The sequence below is a fragment of the Mustelus asterias genome, chromosome 8 (assembly GCF_964213995.1).
Source record: "Mustelus asterias chromosome 8, sMusAst1.hap1.1, whole genome shotgun sequence".
In the NCBI taxonomy this organism is placed as follows: Eukaryota; Metazoa; Chordata; class Chondrichthyes; order Carcharhiniformes; family Triakidae; genus Mustelus; species Mustelus asterias.
Genome location: NC_135808.1, coordinates 6,718,803 through 6,741,338, shown reverse-complemented (window position 1 = coordinate 6,741,338; position 22,536 = coordinate 6,718,803). Strand labels below are relative to the sequence as shown.

Below are 22,536 nucleotides of genomic sequence, written 5' to 3'. Positions count from 1 at the left end.
GGCCAGTTGCTTTCTGTGGGTTGACCTTCAAGAAAACTGCTCTGACATCTGCAATGGTGACCCCAGATACAGGTTCATCCAGGGCTTGTGGTTAGCATTGCTGCCTCACAGTGCCAGGGACCTGGGTTCAATTCCAGCCTTGGGTGACTGTGTGGAGTTTGCACGTTCGCCCCATGTCTGCATGGATTTCCTCCCACTGTCCAAAGATGTGCAGGCGAGGTTGATTGGCCATGATAAATTGCCTCTTTCGTATCCCATGACATGGAGGATTAGCAAGGCAAGCGCGTGGGGTTATGGCGATAGGTTGGGGTGGGCCTGGGTAAGATGCTCTGTCGGAGAGTGGGTGCAGACTTGATGGGCTGAATGGCCTCCTTCTGCACTGCAGGGATTCTATGATCTATGATTGAGGTCAGAAAGGAGAATCCTACCCCCATGATGACCGAGGGCACTGCTAGATGGTGAATCGGAGGGAACAACATGACGAAAGAACTGGAGAAGTTAAAATTGAACCCAACATGCCACTTACCCAAGATCCCCACGATTATATAACCCACAATGAAGACCATAAACAAGGCACAGCAGATGATGTCAGTGCAACTCCTACAGGGTGGAGGAAAAGGATAAGGAGAATGATCATTTAAGCAAGAATTAAAGACTGACCAATGTGCAACTTAGGGGAAAGAGCTCATGGGGATGTTAAACAGTGTTTGTTAATGGTCTGCAGGTTTTCACATTTGAGGAAGAATGTACTTGCATTAGAGGCTGTAAAAGAAAGGTTCACGAGTTTAGCACTAGGGATGAGGGGGCTGATGAGTATGTTAGGTGGATTGCCCATGCTAAATTGCCCCTTAGTGCCCAAAGATTGTAGGTTAGGTGGATTGACCATGGTAAATGTGTAGGGTTACTGGTTAGGTTGAGGGGGGAAGTGGGCCTGTGCAAGATGCTCTTTCAGAGAGTCAGTGTAGACCTGATGGGCCAAATGGCCTCCTCCTGCACGAGAGGCTGAGTAAGTTGGGCTTAAACTTTTGTGAGTTTAGAAGACCAGAGATGTACAGGATTCTGAAGGGGCTTAACGCAGAGATTGTTTCACCTGGTCGGGGAATCTCAAACATGGGGACACCGAGTGGGGTGTCTCACGAGGGAAGGTTGGACAGGTCAGGTTTGTATCCGCTGGAGTTCAAGAGTAAGAGGTGACTTGATCGAAACATCCATACATTCAAAGATGTGCAGGTTAGGCTGCTTGGCCATGTTAAATTGATCAGAGTGTCAGGGGGATTAGGAAGGTAAATATGTGGGGTTATGGGAATAGGGCCTGAGTGGGATTGTGGTCGGTGCAGACTCGATGGGCCAAATGGCCTCCTTCTGCACTGTAGGGATTCTATGGTTCTGTGATATAGGACCCTGGACAGGGTGGTTCCTCTTGAGAGAGAATCTAGAACTGGGACGTAAGTGTGTGTGCGTGTGTGTGTGTGTGTGTGTGGGGGGGGGGGCGGGGGGGGGTGTCACTGTTTAAAAATAAAGGGTCGCTCATTTGAAAAAGAATTTTTTCCCCCTCAATGTCACAGTGCAATGAACTCTTGAGTTACAAAGGGTCGAGTTCCTTTTCCACTGCTTCATGGGACATGGACGCACTGGTTGGCTGACACTTATTGCCCAGCCCTAGTTGCCCAAGGGCAGTTGAGAGGCAACCACATTGGTAAGCAAACAATGTGTGTGGGGGCGAGGGGTGAAAGGTTATCGGGCACAGACAGGAATCAGATTTGAGGTTGCCATCAGATCAGCCATGATCTCCTTACATGGCAGAGCAGGATCGAGGGGCCGAATGGCCTATTCCTGCTCCTTGGTCTCATACATGTCTGAAGGGGCAATTCAGCAGCGAAATGAGGAGGAATTTCTTCACTCAGTGTTGTGAATCTTTTTGGAATGTCTACCCCATCAGCACCTGGTCACATCTTACCTGTTTTTGATTGGGCCATTGAAAGTCGGGTCATACTTCACTGGTTCCCCTGGAGACAGAAAGGAAACAGCCGGGTTAGATTCAGTGACTCTGAACACACATCCCCATAGTTCAACGCCTCCCACTCACAGCTTCAATTACCAAGAAGCCAACCCCCCATGGTGTGCAGGTCAAACAAGCAACCAATATGGCAATACCATAGGAAGAATCTATTTCGAAAAAATAGATAAAGAACAGCATTTAGTAATGGTAGCCCATTGCATTAAAGCTTATTTTTTAAAACGAAGCAGAGAGAGAGACAGACCAGAAATGCGATATATAGCAAAGAGTGGCTGCTTTTGGTGAGGGGTTGAGGGGAGAGAGTATCAGGTTATGTACAATCTTGACATCAATACTTTGTGAACAGTTTTCTTGCTAAGAGCTTACACATTTAAAGAAGACATCACATCCCATCTTTTTTGGTTTAAGGCGGTTTCGATCCCCAACCCACCCCCGTTCCTTCCAATCTCCACAACTGAACCCTCTTCAAGAGAGAGCGTGTTTATTATTTGAGATGATTTTGACAGGGTAGATGTAAAGAAACTTGCATCGTGTGGACGGTACATAAAGTCGAACTGATAGAAGTCCACAGATTTATGAGAGGTATGGAGGGTACCCAAGGTGGAAGGGTCAAGTACACAGGTTTAAGTAGATAGGTGGCAAGTTTAGGACAGATGTGCGGGGAATGTTTTTCACAGAGGGTGGTGAGTGCCTGGAATGCACAGCCAATGGAGGTGGTGGAAACAGGCATGTTAGCAACGTTCAAGGCGTATTTTGATAGGGACATTAACAGGAGGTGAGCAGAGGGATAGAAACCCCATATCAGCGCAGGCTTGGTGGGCCAAAGACCCGTTCCTGTGCTGTATTGTTCTTTGTCACTGGAGGGAGTGGATGCTCAAGACTGCTAAGTTGGCTGCTTTGTCCTGGATGGTGTCGAGCTCCTCGAGTGTTGTTGGAGCTGCACCCATCCAGGCAAGTGGAGAGTATTCCATCACACTCCTGGATGGCGACAGTACCAAATATGGTCAAATGAGTGAAGATACAGGTTGGTCAGGGTGGAAACAAGCTCGGAAGATTGATTGGCACCGTCTCTAGAGACTGAACAGCATTCACGCTGTGGCAGGATTCTGGGAAAATCTACAGGAGTCAAAAGTCTTCAAATTGCATTGCACGCAACACGTTAAAGAAAAACAGGTCTTTGTGAAGCTGACCACTTGCCCTTATCCTGGGGCAGTGAAGGCTCACAGCCCTCATCCAAATCTCTGCCAACACTGAGACAACGCCGATACCCTCACTATACTGAAGAGGGCAAGCAGAGAATGAGGGAAGGCCATTTGGCCCATTAAACCTTTCCCTTCTACTGACCCTTTATATTAAAATTGGTTCCCCATTCTCTTGCAGTGATAACAGATTCACCCACCAGGCCGCTGGGAGTTAAACCCTTTGAAAACCGGCAGGACGAGATGTGCACAAACAATGGCTTCCGCATCAAACACCAAAAGCAAGGAAAACACCTTGGCGCAGCATGCAGTGGGCCAACAGCAGCTCTGTCAAATTGTACACAATCTGCAGTGCCCGTAGGGAGCAGACCTGTGCCAACAGGGGGATTGGAAACAGATGGTGCCACACACGGTAATCTCACCACATCAATTAAACCAAGCAGTTTACCAAACAGGTAGCAACATCCGAACCCTGGGCAGAACAAACCCCCCCACCCATTGCACCACCACCTCCCAAACTCACTGTCCTTGGAGCCAATTCCTCCATGGCCTAATCCCCTTTCTATCTTCAACCCCCAAAATCATCCCGACCTTTGTAATCTCCGTCAGTTTCTTCAACCCTCTCCATCTCTGCTACCTCCTCCAACTCATTCAACCCTCTGCATCTTTGTTATCTCCTCCAGTCACACAATCTTCCCAACTCCATGACCTCCTTCAGACTCACAACATCCTGACATATCAGCACTTTTGCAATTGCAGTCGCTTGTCAAACCCTGATTTTAATTACTCAATCATTAGTCGCCGTGTCTTTAGCTGCCTGGATCCCAAGTACTGGAATTCTCTCCCTATGCTTTCCTGCTTTTCTACCTCTTCCTCACCCTCCTTAAAAGCCCAGCTCTTTCACCCAAACTTTGGGTCACCTGTCCCAGTATCCACTAAGTGTCAAACTTTGTTTTGATAGTCATTCTTGTGAAACACCGCGATTTGATTTATTGTCACATGTATTAACATAGTGAAAAGTATTGTTTCTTGCGCGCCATACAGATAAAGCATATTGTTCAAAGAGAAGGAAATGAGAGAGTGCAGAATGTGTTACAGTCATAATTAGGGTGTAGAGAAAGATCAACTTAATGCAAGGTAGGTCCATTCAAAAGTCTGACAGCAGCAGGGAAGAAGCTGTTCTTGAGTCAGTTGGTACGTGACCTCAGACTTTTGTATCTTTTTCCTGAAGGAAGAAGATGGAAGAGGTGTGGGTGCGTGGGGTCCTTAATTATGCTGGCTGCTTTGCTGAGGCAGTGGGAAGTGTAGACAGAGTCAATGGATGGGAGGCTGGTTTGCGTGATGGATTGGGTTACATTCACAACCTTTTGTAGCTCTTTGCGGTCTTATGCAGAGCAGGAGCCATACCAAGCCGTGATACAACCAGAAAGAATGCTTTCTATGGTGCATCTGTAAAAGTTGGAGAGTCGTAGCTGACATGCTGAATTTCCTTAGTCTTCTGAGAAAGTAGAGGCATTGGTGGGCTTTCTTAACTATAGTGTCGGCATGTTGTTGCCTATCCTTACTGATTGTGGTCTGAGAGTTCGGAAGTTCAGGATCCAGTCGCAGAGGGAGGTGCCGAGGCCCAGACCATGGAGTTTGAAGATGGGTTTTGTGGGAATAAGAGTGTTGAAGACTGAGCTGTAGTCAACAAATAGGAGAAACATCTTGGGATGGTTTACGATGTGAAAGAGACCATATAAAGTGTTGTTGTTGGTGTTATTATCATTAAGGGAACCAGCCCTTCTCTGTGTTGTTGATGAGAAGACGGCACCCTGTTTCCACATTAGGAATTGATTTCAAAGAATTTCTTTATTAATAAAGTTGATAAAAGTACATTACATGAGTTCAAAGTTGACTTTACCTAAAATGAAAAGCAGATGTCGCTACCAATATATGTGGCATTCTGAGGCGCCTTCACGACACTTGCAAGTTATATTTATGGTATCCATTACATGGCACGCAGACAGCACAATGGGTTTTTCACTGTTTCTAGCCTCTTGGTGGTATAACGGCTGAAGGGTCTTAGACAGTGACTTCCCTCATTGCACCGTTGTGGTGGCAGCCCCAAGATTTAGTGCGTCTCCCAGCATGTAGTCCTTGACTTTGGAATGTGCCAGTCTGCAACACTCAGTCGGGAAGGACTCTTTGTGCTGGAAGACCAACAAGTTTTGGAGGGACCAAAGAGCACCTTTACCAAGCCGATGATCCTCCAGCAAATTTATCTCTGTGCGTGATCCTGGGGTGGAGATGCTGGCGTTGGACTAGGGTGAACACAGTAAGAGTTTTAACAACACCTCTGATCCTGGGAACAGCCCAAGGAGCTGCTCAGGAAAAACCTCAACAAAAATCAGTGCATTTCTTTCCAAACCTTGGGAAATTTTCCACACGTTCGGCATTTCTGGCACCCTGCAAGGCAAGAACTGGATCTTTTCCCACAGAACGAGAGAAGGATTTTCCAGAGGGATTAATCAATAAACACAGGTAAGTAGTTAGAGTCATCCACAGCTGACAGGAATTGCAACGTAATGACTCTTAGACACAACAAGTCACTTGCTGCTTTTTACCGCTTACTTTACTCAGAGCAGTGGCCGGAGGAGGCTAAATACTCAAGCTCCTCAGAGACCAAAATATTCAATGGGACCACAGATTGGAGATGCAATGCAAATCACCAATGGGAAAAGAAAGTTTGAATTAGTTTTAAAAATGTCTCCCTCAGCCTTTTAGGCAGAAACCTACATACGACACAAAGGCAAACCTCAACAAGGCTTTGATCGTTATTGCAAGGCTGACTATCCTAGTACAGGACTAGTGGTTGCTGCTAAACCCAAGTCCCATCTACCCTCTCAGATAGATGTAAAAAATCCCACGGCACTATTTGGTAAAGAGCAGGGACATTATCCTCAATACGCTGGTATCCTGACCAATATTTATCTCTCAATCAATGTCACAGTGCGGCTGACACAAAACATGGAAGCATTGTAAACTGCGAGGGGGACAGGGTAGATGTAAAAATTCAAAAGGACATAGACAAGTTGGTGGAGTGGACAGATAGGTGGCAGATCAAGTTAAATGTGAAGTGCGAGGTGCTGTATTTTGGTAGGAAGAACATGGAGAGACAATATAAAATAAAGAGGCGATGGTCTAATGGCATTATTGCTACACTAATAATTCAGAAACTCAGCTAATGTTCTGGGGACTCAGGTTCGAATCCCACCACGGCAGGTGGTAGATTTTGAATTCAATAAAAACTATCCGGAATTAAGAATCTACTGATGACCATGAAACTCTTGTCGATTGTTGGAAAACCCCACCTAATTCACAAATCTCCTATCGGGAAGGAAATCTGCTGTCCTTACCTGGTCTGGCCTACTTGTGACTCCAGAACCACAGCCATGTAGTTGACTTTCAACTGCCTTCGGGCAACTAGGGATAGGCAATAAATGCTGGCCAGCCAGCGACGCCCATGTCCCACAAATGACAAAAGAAATACAAGAACAAAGAAGTTATGCTGAATTTATACAAGATATTAATTAGACCTCAGCCGGAAAAGTGCTGTGCTGTCCTGTGCGCCACACTATACTTAAAAAAGTTTATTTCATTGGTGTCACAAGGTGGATTACATCAACACTGCAATGAAGTTACTGTGAAAGTCCCCTAGTTGCCACACTCAGGTGCCTATTCAGTTACACTGAGAATTTAGCATGGCCAATGCATCTAACCCATACGCCTTTTGGTTTGTGGGAGGAAATCCGAGCACCCGGAGGAAATCCATGCACACACTCAATGTGCAGATTCCACACAGACAGACAGTGACCCAAACCAAAATTGAACCCATGTCCCTGGCACTGTGAGGTAGCAGTGCTAACCACTGTGCCTTATAGGAAGGATATGAACAGAGTGTGCAGAAGAGGTTGACAAAAATGGTTCCAGAGATGAGAAACTTATGAGGATGAATTGCAGAGGTTGGGACTGTTCTCCTGAGAGAGAAGGCAGCTAATTTGATAGAGACGTTCAAAATCATGAGGGGACTGGAAAGAGTAGATAGGGAGAACCTGTACCTGCTTGTAAGAGGATCAAGAATGAGATGGAACAGCTTTGAAGTGATTTGCCAAAGTAGCGAACGCAACATGAGAAAAAAAACCTTTTCACACAGCGAGTGGTTGGGTCTGGAACGGATTGCACTGCTTGGAGGTGTGGTGGAGACAGGTTCAATAGGAGGCATTCAAGAGGGTATTAGATGCTTATATGAATAGTACCAAATGCAGGGGTATGGGGAAAAAGCAGGGGAATGGCACTAAGTCATGATACTCATTTAGAGAGCCAGCACAGACACAATGGGCCGCATGGCCTCCTCTTGTACTGTTACAATTCTCAGATTCCATGAGAAACAGATTATCTGGTCATTACCACACTGTTGTTTGTGGGGCTTTGCGGAGTGCAAATTAGCGGCCAAATCCGCAATTCCTGAAACAGTGTCTACACTTAACGTCCTTCATTGGGTAATATACTTGTTCCCGAGCTCACAAAAGGTGTTATGAAAAGGCGGGTTCCTACTTTTTGTAAGGTTCCTTGAATGAGTTAGCATCTGTTGCAGGAACACACACACACGCGCGCGCGCGCGCAGACGTGTGCATTCACGGAGCATTGTGACTTTCTAGAGCTTCAAGTGGGTGAAGTCTGCCAAGGCATGTTCCCTGTTTAAAAATTAAACAGAACAAATCAGATTTACTGTTACCTTAGAAGCAGGGAACCGGAATAACAGCGGACTTTCACAAGGCTGCTCAATTAACAGTGAGCATTGTACTCAGTACTGGAAGGCTCAAGTTACAGAGAACAGTGCAGCCAGGCTAGCTCTGTTAGAGAGGCCATACTTCCACACAGACAAATACCACATTGCCAGCACTTTAAGCAATACATCAAAGCACACACACTTCCGACTCAGAATACTTCCGACTCAGAATACAATCAAAAGAAATTAGGGGTGGGAGTAGGCCATTCAGCCCATCGGGTCTGTTCCACCATTCTGTATAATCATGGTTGATCTTGCTGATTGTGACTTCCCCCCCTTTTTTAAAAAGGGAGGACAGTGAAGTAGAGAGGGAGTTCCCAAGTTTGGGGCTCAGGCAGCAGAGGATAATCTCAGTTGGCAATCCAATGCAGTACCAAGGGAGTATTTCAGATGAGATGTTAAATCGAGGTGGATTAAAAAAAAGATTCCATGGTATTATTTTGGGGTGGACGGAGTTATCCCCAGCAACTTGTCCAATATTTATTCCTCAATTAACAGATCATCTGGATCATTATCCAGTGGCACCACGGTTAGCACTGCTACCTCACAGCACCAGGGACCTGGGCTCGATTCCTGGCGTGGGTGACTGTGCGGAGTCTGCCAGTTCTCCTCGTGTCAGTGAGTTTCCTCCGGGTGCTCCGGGTTTCCTCCCACAATCCAAAGATGTGTGCGTTAGGCGAGTTGGTCATGGTAAATTGCCCCTTAGTATACGAAGATGTGTAGGTCAAGGGGATTAGTGGGGTAAATACATGATTTCCACATCATGAATACATGGGGTCACAGGGATAGGACCTGGGTAAGATGCTATGTCTGAGGGTTGGTGCAGACTCGATGGACCAAATAGAATCCTACAATGCAGAAGGAATCTATGGTGAGCACAAAGTTCTTATGGGATCTTGCTGTGCACAAACTGGCTGCTGCATCTCCGACATTCCTTGGGGCATCCAGAAGTAAACGTAAATCCTTCTATCTATCCGACATTATGTCTCCCTTTTTTTGGACTCTCCTCACAACCCTTCCCTATCAATTCACACCACAAGTCAAATCTTGACCGCAGTTTCTCATCCCACAGTCTGGCACATGTTCAGGTCAATGCACCTAACCAGCGCATCTTTCAGAATGTGGGAGGAAGCCGGAGCACCCGGAGGGAACCCACATGGACACAGGGAGAATGTGCAGACTTCTCACAAACAGTGACCCCAGCCAGGAATTGAACCCAGGTCCCTGGAGCTGAGAGGCAGCAGTGCTAACCACTGCGCCGCTGTGCTGCCCTGGCACAGCTGGAAATCCTTCAAGACTTGGGACATACCCAGAGGCGAAGCAAACAAGAGATTAGAGCTGTGGTAGAACTTGAGTAAACATACTTCTCGCTCCGAAACCCCGAATTACACTAACCTTTCTTTTTTTGATCACCCTTTCACCTGAACCAACTGCTTTTAAAAATTAACCAGGAGCTGTAATGGGGTTAAAAAAAGACTTGTTTTCCTGGTAACCGGACCTAGTGACTCAGTTAATTTATTCCAATGGCAAGGAGATCACGTTTAGTCAACACAATACAAAAAACAAACCAGAAAGTCAGGTTGCACTTGCAAAATAAATCACCAGCCTTGCAGAGGGTGCTGATGCCAGGGACAATGGGCAAGATGCCCATTACCCACCCCCTCGTATAAAGTGGGGGATCCCTCAGAGTGGCAGTTTTTGTACCCACCCTCTCCTGCCGACTCGTGACCCATAGAAGTGGCCACTACTCATCCATGACACATCCAGGGCAACCAAGTGAAAAACTACATTCTGGCTCTTCCGAGCAACATTTCTTGACCCAAGCGGTTACTTTCCACCAGTGACAGTTCTCATAGCCGACACTGATGGGACTCAATGGCACCCATTATCAGGCTGCCTGCCACACAATATCGTAACACTGGAATGTGGTTCTTCCAGTGTCTGTGAGAGTTTCCTCTGGGTGCTCCAGTTTCCACCCACACTCCAAAGATGTGCAGGTTAGGTGGATTGGCTATGCTCAATTGCCCCTTAGTGGGGAATGGCAAGCTAAATATGTGCTGTTACGGAGAAAGGGCCTGGATACAATGCTCTGTTGGAGAGTCAGTGCAGGCTCGATGGGCCCAATGGCCTCCTTCTGCACCGTAGGGATTCTATAATTCTATGAACAGTGCCTATTTTCAGACCTCCTCGCACTTGGTTAATAAGCAGGTGATCACATTTTTGACTTTACTTTATCCCTTTCAATGCATTCACTGTCAGTTTGCACAGCGCAGTCATTAGCCAATTCCGGTTGCAGTGTACCCAATGTACAGAGGCTCAGTCATTGAGCATGTTCAAGACAGAGATCGATAGATTCTTAGATATTAAAGACAAGGAGGGATTATGGGAATAGCACAGGAAAGTGATGTGAGAGGTAGACAATCAGTCTTGATCTTGTTGAATGACAGGGTAGGCTCGAGGGACCGAATGGCCTGCTCCCAATTCCTACAACAAACTGTCCTGGAGAGACGCTGACGCTATAATTAAGAAAATCCACCAACACCTCTACTTTCTCAGAAGGCTAAGGAAATTCGGCATGTCCACTATGACTCTCACCAGTTTTTTTTACAGATGCACCATAGAAAGCATCCTTTCCGGATGTATCACAGCTTGATATGGTTCCCGCTCTGACCAAGACCGCAAGAAACTCCACGCACCCCGGACATTCTCTCTTCCACTTTCTTCCATTGGGAAAAAGATACAAAAGCCTGAGATCACGTACCAACCGACTCAAGAACAGCTTCTTCCCTGCTGCCAAACTTTTGAACAGATCTACCGTATATTAAGCTGATCTTTCTCTACCCCCTAGCGATCACTGTGACACGATATTCGGCACCCTCTCCTTTCCTTCTCCTCTATGCACTCTATGACGTGCATGCTTTGTCTGCATAGCACACAAGAAACACTAGTTTTCACTGTATCCTAATACATGCGACAATAATAAATCAAATCAAAATACATTCTTGCCCTTTAGTGAAACTCAATGCAAGTTTGAGGAATAGCACTATACGGGGCACAGCGGTTAGCACTGCTGCCTCAGTGCCAGGGGCCTGGGTTCAATTCCTGGCTTGGGTCACTGTCTGTGCGGAGTCTGCATGTTCTCCTCACTTCTGCATGTGTTTCCTCCCATGGTCCGAAAGATGTGCTGGTTAGATGTATTGGCCATGTTAATTCGCCCTTGGTGTACCCGAATAGGCACTGGAATATGGCAACTAGGGGATTTTCACAGTAACTTCCCTGAAGTGTTAATGTAAGCCTACTTGTGACACTAATAAATAAACTTCAAAATACAGATTTCCAGATGCCACACCAAGTACAACAACTTCAGACCATAACCCTGCCTCCATTTTCTTTCCTTTATGTTTCTCATCTTCTGTCATCCACTCTTGGCATCTCTTTTGTTTCTTTTCTTGCCCCATCTCAATTCCCTTCTACTGCTTCGGTCACCCAATCTCTTCCAGTCCATCATAGACCTTCCCTTTTCTGCACCCCCTTGCTGAAAGCTGATTACATCATTAATGTTTCCCAGTTCTATTCCAAGGTCACTTTGACCTGAAACGTGAGCATCTGTGGAGAGAGAATGAGGGTAAACTATTTCCAGCATTTTCTGGTTTGATTTCAGATTTCCAGCTGCAGTATTCTGCTTTTCGAATAGCTAATTTCGGCACCTTTTAAAATTTATTAATGCTTCAGATTGAAAAAATTTTTATTTTCTCGTTTCCATCCAGTTGTTTTAATCGATCACTCCAAACTTTGAGAGATTTTAGTTTTGACAGAAGCGGCAGCTGTAATTAAAGTACTGCAAAATATTTACAGCGCTGTAACAGGCCATTCGACCCATCCGGTCCATGTTAGTGTTTATGGTTGATGCAAACCTCCTCCCAATATCCTTCAGCTCCTTTCTCATATAGATCATGGAAGATCACAGAATCCCTACAGTGCAGAAGAGGGCATTCCACCCATTGAGTCTGCATTGATGCGCTGACAGAGTATCTTATCCATGCCCTCTTCCCCCGCAACCCCACACATTTACCATGGCTAAGCCATCTAACCTACATATCTTGGGACACTAAAGTAGCAATTTATCATGGCCAATCCACCTAAATCGCATGTTTTTGGAGTGTGGGAGGAAACCGGAGCACCCGGAGGAAACCCACGCAGACACGGGGAGACACCTGTAGGGTGAATCCGGGGCCGGGGGGGGAGGGGGGGGTTCAAAAAACAAAGAAAATTACAGCACAGGGACAGGTCCTTCGGCTCTCCAAGCCTGCATTGATCATGCTGCCTGACTGAAATAAAACCCCCTACCCTTCCAGAGACCATATCCCTCCATTCCTATCCTATTCATGAAATTACCCCTCAACCTCCGTTCGTTCCAGTGAGAACAAACCAAATTTCTCCAACCTCTCCTCATAGCTAATGCCCTCCATACCAGGCAAATTCTTGGTAAATCTTTTCCAGAGAGTGAGAGAGATAGCGATGGAGCAAAAACCTTTTGTAGAGCACAAAGGAAATCTGCAGTCTGATTTGTGGCATTGCTGCGATTTGCACAGCAATGCCACAAATCAGACTGCAGATTTCCTTTGTGCTCTATAAAAGGTTTTTGCTCCATCGCTATCTCTCACACTCTCTGCTAAACCAGACTGTTTGTTGACTATACGTCAGGTTTTGATATCAAACTTCCCCGAGATATACTGCACCAGTACAACCATTTGTGGAGGTACGTTGAAGCAGCTACTGTTCACAGACTGCTTAGTTCTCAAGTGGTAATCTGATAAGAGGCCTTCAAGATTGCACAAGAATGTTCAATAGGGCAAATGTAGAGAAGTTGTTTACACTTGCAGACGGACCAGAGATAATGGCCGTGTACAAAGCAAGTCATTAAAAAAAATTGAGGCAATTGGTATTCAGGAGAAACTTCTTTACCCAGAGAATGGTAAGAACATTTGACTCTGTGCCACATGGAGTGGTGGAGCTGAATAGTATGGACACATTGAAGAGGAAGCTGAGTAAGGTCTTGTAAAATGAAGCATCACCCATGGGCCCACTCTTGATCTGCTTCCCATTTTATTGGGTGGGGGGGGGGGAAAGTGGATGATTCAGGCAACTTGCCCCCGCCCCATCCTATCCTATCCAGGCCAATTAAGGCCCATTTAAGTGCCTCAGTCCACCCAGATTTTAACCACTCTAAGCGGAGGTTCACACCAGGTGCGTACCCGAGCAACCCTACCCGCCCTTCACCTTTAACTCTGACACTGGCCGCTTACATTTTCAGACTTGTATAGCCTGAGGCCCTTTGCCTGTTTGAACAATGTAAATGCTATTAAACCTCAACAACTTAATTGCCATTAACCTTGTTGCAGAGCGATCCGGGATTGAACGCCAGATTTTTTAAAAACTCCAGAACATGTGAAAGGTGATTCAGTCCTGTCCAAAGCAGGGGAAAATTTTGCATCAAGAATGCGGTAAGTGTAGTTAGAGAGAAATGATTGTCATAAAAACAGGAATTAGGGGGAAATGATTGTCATAAAAACAGGAATATCTGATAAACTGTCCTTGGCCTTGTATGACTAGCTCCTTACATTTTCCACTGCAGAGAAGGCAAGTTTTATTTCACAACATATTTTACAACAATCATCAATACTGTCTTCATAGTTTTATATACTTAATTGGTACCATATTTAGATATAGTTTCTTAGATAAGGTTCCGAATATGGCATGTCTGCATTCCTGAACTTTACCAATTGCGGGAGTATGAAAAGTACGAAAATTATGTTAAACCTGTATAAAACACTGGTTCAACCTCAACTAGAATATTAAGCACCACACTTTAGGAAGGATTAGAGAAAGTATGGAGAAGATTCACAAGAATGGTTTCAGGGATGAGAATCTTTAGCTACATAGTTAGATTAGAGAAGCTGGGATTGTTCTCTGAGCAGAGGAGAAGGCTGAGAGGAGATTTCATCGAGGTATTCAAAATCATGAGAGGTCGAGACAGAGGAGGCAAGGAGAAACTGTACTCTTTTCTGTGGATGTAGCAAGACCACAGACTGCAGTGGTTCAAGAAAGCAGCTCACCATCAACTTCTCAAATGGCAATTAGGGATGGACAATGAATGCTGGTCCAGCCAACAACATCCACATCCCATGAACAAATATAACTAAAACTGGCAGAAGGATAGAGGACAAATTCACACAGATTTAAAGAAGTTGGCAAAAGGAGCATTGGCGACATAAAGAAAATGTATTCACGGTGCATTTGGTTAGAATCTGGAATGCACTGTGTGGTGGAGGCAGATTCAATGAAGGCCAAAAGGGGAAGCGATGGCCCAGTGTTATTGTAGGTGGACTGGTAATCCATACACCCAGAATAATGCTTTGGGGACCTGGGTTCGAATCCCACTGTGGCAGATAGTGAAATAAAAATCCAATAAAGTCTGGAATTATAAAGACCACAAAACCATTTTTTGGAAAAATCCCTCTGGTTCACTGATGCCCTCTAGGGAAGGAAATGCACCGTCCTTACCTGCTCTGGCCTACATGTGACTCCAACCCCATAGCATCACTCAGTTCAAGGGCAATTAGGGATGAACAATAAAAACACTGATAAATAAGCAGTGACACCCACACCCCATGAATGAATATTAAAAGACCATCTGAAGGGAACAGATTTGCAGGACTACACAGAAAAAGATGTTTAGCACCACTGCCTGACAGTGCCAGGGACTCGGGTTCAATTCCTCAGGTGACTGTGTGGAGTTTGCACGTTCTCTTTGTGGCTACGTGGGTTTCCTCTGAGTGCTCCGGTCTCCTCCCACAGCCCAAAATGTGTAGATGAGGTGGATTGGCCATGTTAAATTGTCCCTTAGTGTCAGGGGGATTAGCAGGATAAATACATGGGGTTACAGGGATAGGGCCTGGGTGGGATTGTGGTCGGTGCAGGCTTGATGGGCCCAATGGTCTCCTTCTGCACTGTAGGACTCTATGATTCTAAAAAGGATTGGACCAGCTGAGTTGCTCGTGCAGAGACCCACCACAGACACACTGGGCAGAATGGCCTCTTAAGATTCTATAGGGACAGGTCAGGATGAAAGCGGCATCAACACGTGGATCTCTCAAAACATCATTCCATTTCCAATGTATTATGTTACATTGGAGTCACAATGGCCAAGCTTTTCCTGCGTGTGATGACACTTTACACAAATGTTACACGGCAACTTGAGTACTCCCAACAATCCTTGGAGAAATTTCAGACTTACGCTCCCAATAACATTCCTGATGAAATTGGGAGTAAGATTCATGGACAACACTTTGGGATAATTGATTGAGGCGTTTTGTGGATCCCAAACAAACTCTCGCTATTTAGTAGCCCCAAGCACAGACCTCTGTGATAACAGTATGTTGATAATGAATTCCCTACATTATATCGGAGCTCACAAAGTAGAACAGCAACATTGGCGGAGAGATAGGGCTTCCCGAGGCTGAGAAGGCGCAGGATGTGCAAGTTTTCTTCCAATTGTTCTGCACTTTGTAAGTGAGATGGTGGCGTAGTGCTATTGTCACAGGACCACTAATCAAGAGAGACACGGGTTCGAATCCTACCATGGCAGATGGTGAAATTTGAATTCAGTAAAAATCTAGAATTAAAGTCTAACGCTGACCATGAAACCATTGTCCAAAAACCCATCACTAACGTCCTTGAGGGAAGGAAATCTGCTGTCCCTACCCAGTCTGGCTTACATGTGACTCCAGAACCACAGCAATGTTGTTGCCCTCTCTGAAGGGGGGGGGGGGGGGCAATTAGGGATGAGCAATAACTGCCGGCCCAGCCAGTGATGCCCACATCCCGTAAATAAATTTTTAAAATCTGATTCTGTGTGATGTGCTAGTTGTCTTTGCCATTTGCGATGGTGAATTAAGTTGGAGAAATGGAGTACATCAAGGGGTTTTTGCCTGTGTTCTCAGACAGATCTGCTACAGAGCACCTGGTTAGTCACTCTGAATGCAGTGTATCCAGGTATCAATCACCTGTCAAACATCAATCCTGGCAGCTCTCCTATAGTATCATAGATCACAGCACACTCAGACAATCTTCCAGCAACTTGCAGGCTAAGCAATACCATTTCAAAGTTAACTGCGCGACAACTGTGCTCTATGGACTGTGTCTTGATTAAAGTTAGTGATAAATCTTAGAATGCAGAAGCAGAATTACTGGTCAGTCACCCAGGGAGTAGAAGTAGGCCATCTAGCCCCGAGTCTGCTCCGCCATTCAATAAGATCATGGCTGATCGTTTCGTGGACACAGCTCCACTTACCCGCCTGCTCATCACAACCCTTAATTCCTTTACTGTTCAAAATCTTATCCATTTTTGCCTTAAAAGCATTCAATGAGGTAGCCTCAACTGCTTCACTGGGCAGGGAATTGCATTGATCCACACCCCTTTGGATGAAGAAGTTCCTCCACAACTCAGTCCTAAACCTGCTCCCCCTTATTTTGAGGCCATGTCCCATGGTTCTAGTTGCACCTGCCAGTGGAAACAACTTCCCTGCTTCTATCTTATCTATTCTCTTCATAATCTTATATATTTCTACAAGATCTCCTCTCATTCTTCTGAATTGAAATGACTATAGTCCCAGTCTGCTCAGTCTCTCCTCATAAGCCATACCCCTCAACTCCGGAATCAACCTGGTGAATCTCCTCTGCACCCCCTCCAGTGCCAGTACATCCTTTCTCAAGTAAGGAGACCAAAACTGTAATAAAGATTACAAGCATGTGAGCAGAAATAGCAGCAAGGAGGCAGTGGCGTAGTGGTATCATTGGACTAGTAATCCAGAGAAAGATGTGGGGATTTGAGTTCATATTTCATCATTCAATAAAAATCTGGAATTACAAGTCTAATGACGACCATGGATCCATTGTCAATTGTTGTAAAAACCATCTCTTTTACTGATGTCGTTCAGGGAAGGAAATCTGCCATCTTTAGCTGGTCTGGCCATCACGTGACTCCAGATCCACAACAATGTGGTTGACTCTCAAATGCCCTCGGAAATGGATGGATAGGTAATAAATTCTGGCCCAGCCAGAGACACTGATTTTTTTTTTAAAAGAGGGGTCATTCAGCCCCTCTTGCCTGTTCCACCATTCAATATGCTCATGGCTGATCAGTTTGTGGCTTTAAACCCATTTTCCTGCCTATCCCTCCATAATCCTCGACTCCCTCGTTGGTCAAAAATCTTGCCAAACTCAACCCGAAATATTCTTAATGACACAGTCTTCACTGCTCTCACAGGAGGAAATTCCAAAGATTAATGACCCTTGAAATTCCTCCTCATCCCCGTCTTAAACGGGAGATGCTTTATTTTGAAACAGTGGCTCCTAGTGCAAGATTCCCCCACAAGAGGAAACATCCTCTCAGCATCCACCCTGTTAAATCCTCTTGGGAGTCTTATGTTACAATAAGATCAATTCTCATCCTTCTGAACTGCAGGGAGTCTAGGCCCAACCTGTTCAACCTTTCTTCATAAAGATAAACCCATCATCTCTTGAATGAGCTGAGTATACCTTCTCTGAACTGTTTCCAATGCGGGCATATCCTCCTTAAGTGATGAGATAAAGACTGTATGCAGTATCCCAGGTCTTACCAATGCCTTGAGCAATTGCAGCAAAAATTCTCCACTTCCATATTCCAGGACTCTTGCAACGACAGCCAATATTGCACTGGCCTTGCTAATTAATTTGCTGTACCTGCAAGTTAGTTACTTAGGCCCCAGCTCCATAAATCACTGCCTCCCCGTTAATGATACAATAAAATAAAATTAAATTACAATAAAATTATGGATGGCACGGTGGCACACTAGTTAGCACTGCTGCCTCACAGCGCCAGGGACCCGGGTTCAATTCCAGGATGACTGTGTGGAGTTTGTACGTTCTCCCCACGTCTGCATGGGTTTCCTCTCGGTGCTCCGGTTTCCTCCCACACTCTAAAGATGTGCAGGTTAGGTTGATTGGCTGTGGTAAATTGACCCTCAGTGTCAGGGGATTAGCAGGGTAAATATGTGGGGTTATGGGAAAAGGGCCTGGGTGGGATTGCGGTCGGTGCAGACTCAATGGGCCAAATGGCCTCCTTTTGCACAGTAGGGATTCTATGGTGCTATGAAAAGGAACTGGTCACTCTGACCTGACCCAATATGCAAGTGACTCCAGTCCCACACTATAGGGCTGACTCTCATGACCTTCAAGGGCGTGCCAAAGGAGATGGTTCCAGGAAGGAGTGGCGAGACTGGAGAAGCTTGGGTTGTTCTCCTTAGCGCAGAGGAGGCCAAGTGGAGGTTTAATAGAGGCGTCCTGAATCATGAAGGGTTTTGACAAGAGTAACTATAGAGAAACAGTTGCCAGTGGCAGCAGAGTTGATGAGTAGATTTTCAGGTGATTAGCAAAATAACCAGAGGGGACATGAGGAAACTTTGTTTTTTTTTTACGCAATGAGTTGTTGAGATCAGGAACATGCTGCCCGAAATTGCAGTGAAAGCAAGTTCAATGGTAGCTTTTTAAGAAACAAAAATCGATACATTCTTGAAGGGGGGGGGGATAAACACAGGGGAGTGAGATTCACTATCACAGAGCGTGGTGGATGCCGAGAATTTGAGCAAATTTAAAGAGGTGGACAGATTTTTAATTAGTCAGGGTTTGAAGGGCTATGGTGAACGGGCAGGTAATTGGAGTTGAAGCCAAGATGGGATGAACCATGGTCATATTAAATGACAGAGCAGGCTTGACGGGCTGAATTGCCTGCTCCTAGTTCTTATGATTAATTGGATGTAGCTCTAATGAGGGGCCACCACAGACATGGTGGGTCATGCTTGCACTGTCTCATTAATCATCATGTACACAGGTCCAACAGTGAGCTGTGTTTACCTCAGGATTTGATTTCTCTCAAGCGAGAGCTCTCAGTTAGTCCGGTTTCTACATTTCTGTGGGCACACAAGAACTCAGAGGCAACTCCCTTTGTACATTCAGCGGCTGCAGCATTATCATCCCAGCCACAGTCACCATATCCTGGAGTAGGTATATTTTTAGATACACGTATTTGTGACCCTGCCCAGATTGGGCAAGTCAGCATGAGCACATAGCCCGCAATACAGCAGTCAATTCACACCAGTTATAAACCTGAGCTCAGGCAGAGGCTGGATAATTAATGAGTTGCCCGCAGTCCCCAGGGGATAAAATGAAAGCCCCAGTCTATCCTCTCAGGTGGGATGCAGCCAATCCCATGGGAAGGCAGCGGCATCATCACTGGACTAGTAATCCAGAGACTCAGAGCAAGATCTGGAGACCTAGGTTCACAACATATGGTGGAATTTGAATTCAATAAAAGATATCTGGAATTAAGAATCCACTGATGACCATGAAACCATTGTCGATTATCGGAAAACCCATCTGATTCAGGGAATGAAGTAGCCTCAACTGCTTCACTGGGCAGGGAATTGCATTGATTCACACCCCTTTGGATGAAGAAGTTCCTCCACAACTCAGTCCTAAACCTGCTCCCCCTTATTTTGAGGCCATGTCCCATGGTTCTAGTTGCACCTGCCAGTGGAAAGGGAAAGGCCAGTAACAGGGAAGGAAATCTGCCGTCCTTACCTGGTCTGACCTACATGTGGCTCCAGAGCCACAGCAACGTGGTTGACTTTTTAAAAAATTCATTTTGAGGGACATGGGCATCACTGGCTGACCAGCATTTATTGCCCATCCCGATTGCTGTGGTTCCAGAGTTACACGTAGGCCAGACCAGGTAAGGATAGCAGATTTCCTTCCCTAAAGGGCATTAGTGAACCAGATGGGTGTTTCTGACAATTGGCATTGGTTTCATGGTCATCAGCAGATTCTTAATTCCAGATTTATTTTTATCGAATTCAAATTCCACCATCTGCCGTGGCAGGATTCGAACCCAGGTCCCCCAGAACATTAGCCGAGTTTCTGGATTAATATTCTAGCGGTAACACCACTAGGCCATCACCGCCCCAAATGCCCTCTGAAATGAAGGGCAATTAGGGACGGGCAATAAATGTTGGCCCAGCCAGTGATGTCCACATCCCATAGATGAATTTAAAAAACTATTTTGAATAAGGGCGGGGGCGCTCTGGTTATCTGATCACACTGCTGTCTGTGGGATCCTGTTTGTGCGCATAATGGCTGCCGTGTTTCCAATACTACAACAGGAAGTGCTCTTCAAAAGGAGGAATTTCAGCACTGACTGCACAGCACTTTGAGATGTCCTGTGGTTGTGAAAGGTGTTATAGAAATGTAAATATTTGTTTTAACTTCAAATGATTTGCAGTGTTTGCAAAGCTATCCTCATTTCACCGAGACTGACACATGGGCGGGAACGCTGACACGTGAGCAAGGACACCACAAACGTGCAAGAGGGTGGGGTGCACATTTATATCTTGTCTAGTTGAAGTTCATACTAGCTTTGGATGAGAGATATCATTTGGGCCATTTAGCTGGTTCGTACAGTACTGAAGCGTTCCTTCACTCGTCTCCAATAACCTACACAAGTGTTCGCTCATGTGCAGGTCTTCCTCGGGGACTGGTTTAGTTCAGTTGGCTGGACAGTTGGTTTTTGATACAGAGTGATGCCAACAGCGTGGGTCCAATTCCTGTACTGGCTAAGGTTATTCATAAAGGCCCCGCTTTCTCAGCCTTGACCACCCGAGATGTGGTCCTCAGATTAAATCACCACGAGTCAGGTCACCCCCTCAAAAGGGGAGAGCCGCCTATGGTTATCTGGGACTATATTTACAGGGTGACTGTGTGGAGTTTGAATAGTCTGAAAATTGGCACTCCAACTTACTGATCTTTGAATCTGCCTGACCAATTGCTGAATTCAAGTCGTTTTGGAATGATATTTTCTTGTACCACAGACATGGGATCAACTCCCTGTGTCAGGTAGATCGGTGCCTCCGTCACCTCTCCCTAACACAGTACAGCCTCCAGCCAGTTGAAGCACGCTGACCCAGTCTCAGATCAGCCTCACTCTCTTCCAGCTAAGTGGTGGGACGAAGGTTGACATGCTCTTCAGTACTTACTGTACTGTCACCAGTGACTCCCCTCTCCTGCCACAGTCTCTGGCTGCACCAGACAACTTACAGCCAATTCAACATGAAGCTTTTTCCAACCCGATAATCAAAAAGAGAGAACACCCACATCTAATGTCACCCATTTTTGCCTGCCTCAACATGTTGGTTGCTGGAACTCTCACACTTTTCCACTTCTGGGCTTAATTAATCCAATTCCTGTCCATATTGGAATCGCATCTCCGAAAACTTCAATTCATCCAAATACTCCACCATTCTATCCCACCACCATTTTGTACATGAACCCCACCTCTGCTCAAACTTGTGAATATTGACTCCCAGTGTATTCAGTGGCAAGTAACATTTGCGCTACACAACTGCCAGGCAATGACCATCTCCAAGAGAGGATCTAGCCATCACTCCTAGCCTGGCATTACCTTCACTGAATCCCACACTGTCAACATCCTGGGAGTTTCCCATTGACCAGAAACTAAATTGGACTGGCCATATAAATAGTGTGGCTACCAGAGCATGGTTCAGAATCACCTCCTGACTCCCCAAAGCCTGTCCACCATCTACAAGACACAAGTCAGGAGTGTGATGGAATACTCTCCATTTGCCTGGACGAGTGCAGCTCCGACAACACTTAAGAAGCTCGACTTAAGACAAACTAGCCTACTTGCTTGGCTGCAGGAACCCTCACACTTTTTCACTTCTGGCTTTGATTATTCCCAGTAAGAAGTTTAACAACACCAGGTTAAAGTCCAACAGGTTTATAAAAGGTATTTGGAACAATGTTACCATTGCTTCCAGCAGAATCTCTTCGAGCAAGAGGCCAAGCAATCCCAAGAGCAACCCATAGTAACAGAATTCCAATTACTGTCCGGGCTGGAATCTCATCCAGATTCTTCCTTAAATTCACCCGATCCAAAACGCTTGCATATCCTAACATCACATAACAAAAAATAACTCAGTGGGATCAATTCCCTGTGTCAGGTGGATCAGTGCCTCCGTCACCTCTATCTAACACAGTACAGCCTCCAGCCAGTTGAAGCACGCTGACCCAGTCTCAGATCAGCCTCATTCTCTTCCAGCTAAGTGGTGGGATGAAGGTTGACATGCTCTTCAGTACTTACTGTACTGTCACCAGTGACTCCCCTCTCCTGCCACAGTCTCTGGCTCTCATCTACACTGACACCTCGTACCCGCCAATTTAAATAAGAGTCACACTTTTTCCTAGTTTTTTATACATAAATGAACACAAAGTAAACATGCAAAAACAGGAAGCAAACAGGAAGGCAAATAGAATGTTGGTCTTTATTGCAAGGGGGAATGGAGCATGATAAAAGGGAAGTCTTGTTGCAATTGTATAGG

The 22,536-nt window shown here is 45.6% G+C and overlaps 1 protein-coding gene across 1 annotated transcript in view; it reads right to left on the bottom strand.

Moving 5' to 3' along the window:
* slc44a4 (solute carrier family 44 member 4) overlaps positions 1-22,536 on the bottom strand; it is a 90,337-nt gene that overhangs the window by 51,967 nt on the left and 15,834 nt on the right. Inside the window, exons 2-3 of the mRNA XM_078217303.1 lie at positions 1,958-2,006; positions 527-600 (exon numbers count right to left, since the gene is read on the bottom strand). Coding sequence (XP_078073429.1) covers positions 527-600; positions 1,958-2,006 — 123 coding nt within the window. The remainder of the gene's footprint in view (positions 1-526; positions 601-1,957; positions 2,007-22,536) is intronic.